The following is a 4,863-nucleotide window of genomic DNA, read 5'->3' on the forward strand; positions in this document are numbered from 1 at the left end:
CTTGTCCTGCTGTTAGTTCGTAGTTGGCTTTATTAATAACCGATGACTGTATTTAGATGGACTCTAGTGTAGAATGAGTTAGAGGTGGATTGCTGCCCCCTAGTTCTGTGGAGCATGAGGTCAGATGTTACACATTCCTCTTTTAAAGGCTGTTTTCATGAATGATGATGTCGTGAGTCAGTCTTTCGCCCCGCCCCCTCTCAGGTCTGAAGACCACGGTCGGAGCTCTCGTCCAATCACTGAAGGGACTCCTTAGCGTCCTCGTTCTGATGGTGCTCGTCCTTAGCGTCTTGGCTCTGACTGGTCTGCTGCTCTTCATGGGAAATCTGAGGAGCAAATGTGTCATTTGGCCTGTTTCTAATATCAGTTTCCACGATATGACTACAGACCCTGGTATGATGAAGATGATGAAGATGATGATGATATTTAGATGTACAGTGTTTGTCTGATCCCTGTATTTCAGCTGTTGTCCTTCGTCTCTCTGGCAGTGAACTACTACTTCCTGCCAGGTCAGCTCGACGCTCTGGTGTGTGGAAACAGCTCTGATTCTGGGTTCGTTCACAACACAGACACTTAATAACATGAGACCTGATGATGGTGATGATGAAGGTGATGATGATGAAGGTGATGATGTGTTCAGGCGCTGTCCGGAGGGCTACACTTGTCTGAAGGTGGGAAACAACCCAAACTACGGCTACACCAGCTTTGACTCATTTGGGTGGTCTCTGATGTCTGTGGTCAGACTGCTGAGCAAAGACTTCCTGGAGAGCCTGGTGCAGTTGGTCCGTAACCCTAAAATTCAAAGTGTGATAACAACAAAAACAGGGTCTCTCTCTCTCATCTGTCTGTCTCTCACCTGTCTGTCTCTCTCACCTTTCTGTCTGCAGACGTTACAAGCAGTAGGTAAAGCCCACCTGACCTTCTTCGTGCTCGTCTTCTTCCCCGGCTGCTTCTTCGTCCTCAGCCTCGCTGTGGCGGTCGTTGCCATGGCGTCCAGTGAGCGGGAGGAAGCCGGCGTCACCGAGCTCAAACGGAGAGAAGAAGAGTTCGGTCACATCCTGGAAGCGATAAAGAGGAGAGAAGAAGAAGAGGTGAGATCTGTTCAGTTCCCACACCTTGTTCATGTAAATAAAGCTTTTATTAAAATGTGCTGTTGTTACAGCAGGAGGCCTGCAGGCCGGCGCTCTCAACGGAGTCTGATGGTGGAAACACAGAGAGCATGGAAGGTACACACACACACACACACACACAGACCAGAATAATGCTGACTTCCTGTTGGCCTCAGAGATCCACTGTGTTGTGTTTCAGAGGACCAGAGGTCGTGTTCTTTGTGCTGGTTTGTCTTCGCCAACTTCCTGCTGAAATGGAACTGTTGTGGCTGTTGGCGGTGGCTCAAACAGCGGCTCTACATCTTCATCACAAGCCCGTTCTTCGACCTCGGGGTCGTCATCTGCCTCATCGTCAACATCGTCTTCATGTGTTTGGAGTGTTATCCAATGACGGAGCGCTTCAACAGGACGCTGAATGAAGCACAGCTGGTCAGTTCTAGAGAGGTTTGAAACTTTAAAGTGGAAATGAAACAAGTTACAAGTTACACTGATTATCAGCAATTATAAAACATGACATATATGTATATATCCAGTGTGGGCATAATAATATTATATTAACATACTTTATTCAGTTTCTGATTCTGGATCAGTTTTGGAAGAACTCATATTCCGTCTTTTCTAAATTTCTACCGCTCTGATTGACATCTCTGACTGTCGCCAAAGCAACAGCAGCTGATGCTCAAGAGTATTGTAGTATTTTAGATCAGATCAGAAACAAAGTGTGAATAATTCAAAATGTTGACGTTGACATTGTCAAAAGAGTCTTTAAATAAACATTAATAATACAAAATCACACTGAACAGCACAAGTATTCAACAACACATGGAGGAGAAAAGGGAACGAAGCACCAAGAGACCTATTAAAGAATCAGGTGACAATGAGAATAAAGGCCTGACTTTATACCATGATAAAGACCGATAGAGCTAAACACGTTGACCTCTCACCCCTGACCTCTCACGTCTGACCCCTGACCTCTCGCAGGTCTTCACAATGATCTTCATAGCTGAGATGTTCCTCAAAGTCGTGGCCATGGACCCGTACGGATACTTCCAGGTCAGACTTCCTGTTTATTGCGTGGGCGACTGTGGCTAAGTGGAGAGCAGGACCGTCCTTCAATCAGAGGATCGGTGGTTCGATCCCCGGCTCCGGCTCTGCTAGTCGCATGTCGATGTGTCCTTGAGCAAGACACTTGCTCCCGTAGCTGAGCCTACGGTGTAGAAATGTGATAGACTCTGAATTGTAAGTCGCTTTGGATAAAAGCGTCTGCTCAATGACTGTAATGTAATGTAATTGCCAGCTCAGTGTTGACGTTAACACAGATGTTAACGTGTGTCTGTTGCCATCGTTACAGGTGAGCTGGAACGTCTTTGACAGCATCATCGTCTTCGTCAGCCTGCTGGAGCTGTCTATCTATGACGGTCTTCGCTGGTTATTAGTGGTCAGTATGACATCATCATCACCACATCAAAATGAACAAATACTTTTATTAAGTACTTTAAATATCACAATATAAATAATATTACTGTTCTCCTGTACAGATGAGAGTGTTCAGGCTGGCCAGGTGGTGGCCGTCCTTCCACATGTTGATAAAGATCATCGGGACCTCGGTGAGGGCTCTGAGGAACCCGACCCTCCTTCTGCTCATCATGGGCTTCATCTTCAGCGTGGTCGGCATGCAGCTGTTCCAGCAGGACTACAAAGACCACGTCTGTCGCATCTCAGCGGACTGCCTTCTTCCTCGTTGGCAGTTTACGGACTTCTTCCACTCGTTCCTCGTCGTCACCAGGGTCCTGTTTGGAGAGTGGATTGAGATCACCTGGGACTGCATGGAGGTCTCGGATAAGACCACGTGTCTGATCTTCTTCTCGATGTTCCTCGTCATCGGAAACCTGCTGGTGAGTCTCAGCAGGTTGACCTATTTGGACCTGAGCCTGGATCCTGTATCTCATTAATCCTCCGGTCCAGCAGGTCAGCTGTAGCTCGAACAGATCCATGTCTGAGGTCAAAGGTTCCGGGTTTTGGTCTTTCTAGAAGATCGGCCCAACTATCATGAAAGATCTCAGTTCACTGTAAGTTTAGGTTGAGTACACAGTGTTACAGGTACAGGTCCTGAATCTCATTCCTGGCCTTATTGCAGGTCCTGTATCTGTGCCTGAATGTGTCTCCACCCTTGTTGAAGGTCCTGAATTTGTTCTTGAATCTCTTTATTTTGTTCCTAACTTTGTTCCCAGACTTGTTTGAGGTGTTGAATCGGTTCCTGACCTTGTTTTAGGTCCAGAATCCACTCTTGAATCTGTTTGCTGCTCTTGTTTCAGATCCTGAATCTGTTCCTAGTATTTCACAGGTCCTGAATCTGTTCCCAGTTTTCGCTGGCCTTGATCCAGATCCCCAATCTGTTGCTAACCTCGTTGCAGGATCTGAATCTGTTCCTGTAGTTGCCTCAGGTCCTGAGTCTATGTCTTACTTTGTTCTTGGTCCTGTTGCAGGTCCTGATCCTGTTTGCTCGCCTTGTTGTAGGTCCTTAAACTGTTCCGGGACTTTGGAGTTTCAGGTCCTGATTCTGTTCCTGGTCTGGTTTCAGGTCCTGAATCTGTTCCTGACCTTGCTGCTGAGCTCGTTCAGCACTGTTTGTCTGCTGGATCCAGAAGAAGAAGAACAAAGCACCCTGCAGATCACTATCAGGTGGATCAAGAGGGCTTTGGGGACTTTACTGGGAAAGAACACACATGTGAACCCAGACCACCCAGGTAGGACCAGACCAGGACCTGGAGCAAACTATTTATGAATGGACTTTTCTGTTCTTGATAATATTGATTTGCTTTTGTTTGGTTGTGATATTTAGTTTTTGTTATTTTCTGTATTTTGAATGTTTTCAGAGTTTAGAATCTGTTTCTTTTATCTTGAGATGAAACCTTCTTAATAAGTGGAGAAAGTTTTTAATAGTTCTTAAATATCGTTCACTATAAATCTCTCTTATGACTGAATGTATTTTGTGTAATTTCCTTTATTTTAGAGGTAGACAATAAGGAAGTCATCAGGAACAAGTATCTGGACTTTACCTCTGTGGCCTCAAACCCGCCGGTGTCAGAGGTCAAGGACCTCAATGGTGACCATGGATCCCAGAGGGTCCCCACCGCCGAGGCTGAGAAAACTTCTGAAGAGGAAGAAGAAAAAGAGAAAAAAGTAAACTGTTTTCAGCGATATTTAACTTCATAATATAGACAGTTCACAATCAGTGACTAACACATTAATCAAGAGAAAAGAAGCGGATGAAATAAACAAGAAGACAATAATACAATAAACAACAACAGCAGATAATTAATAGGAAGTTTATGTCACCAAGTTGTACAGAGACATCAGCATTTTAAGCATTATTACTTATGTATTATTCTAATTTTACATCAATCAAGTTTCACCTTTTTCAATAAAGGGCTCAGTGTTTTCTGTTTCTTGAGTTAACATCACCATAAATTTAACTTTCTGAAATTGAGAGCTAATTAAGTGAATCTTATTTTCCTGGTAACATGAGCACTTTATATTCTCTGGTCAGCTGACTGAACAATATCAGTCATAAAGCTTCCTTCAAATGAAAAGAGAAAAGCCAGAAATCCAATGTTGGGTTAGGGTTAGTCCCAGTAGTGATGCTAACCCTGGACTCCTCCAGGACTCTGTGGTAGCAGGTCTTAGTCCTATTACTGATGCTGACACAGCAGGTCTTAGTCCCATTAGTGATGCTGACCCAGCAGGTCTTAGT

At 44.7% G+C, this 4,863-nt stretch overlaps 1 protein-coding gene across 2 annotated transcripts; it reads left to right on the plus strand.

Moving 5' to 3' along the window:
• Positions 1 to 46: 46 nt before the first annotated feature.
• LOC116377211 (sodium channel protein type 4 subunit alpha B-like) lies at positions 47 to 4,855 on the plus strand. Of its 2 annotated transcripts, none has more exons than XM_031838794.1 (11): positions 47 to 393; positions 489 to 552; positions 641 to 782; positions 888 to 1,091; positions 1,163 to 1,226; positions 1,309 to 1,538; positions 2,091 to 2,162; positions 2,461 to 2,547; positions 2,648 to 3,004; positions 3,691 to 3,856; positions 4,123 to 4,855. In XM_031838794.1, the coding sequence occupies exons 1-11, from the start codon at positions 270 to 272 to the stop codon at positions 4,323 to 4,325; spliced, it is 1,713 nt and encodes a 570-aa protein (XP_031694654.1). In that variant the 5' UTR covers positions 47 to 269; the 3' UTR covers positions 4,326 to 4,855. The 2 variants fall into 2 exon arrangements, with proteins under 2 accessions (XP_031694654.1, XP_031694655.1); XM_031838795.1 differs by having other exon boundaries at positions 1,166 to 1,226.
• Positions 4,856 to 4,863: the final 8 nt, after the last annotated feature.

This window comes from Anarrhichthys ocellatus, unplaced genomic scaffold (assembly GCF_004355925.1).
Source record: "Anarrhichthys ocellatus isolate YVR2014 unplaced genomic scaffold, GSC_Weel_1.0 scaffold1024, whole genome shotgun sequence".
Lineage (NCBI taxonomy): Eukaryota > Metazoa > Chordata > Actinopteri > Perciformes > Anarhichadidae > Anarrhichthys > Anarrhichthys ocellatus.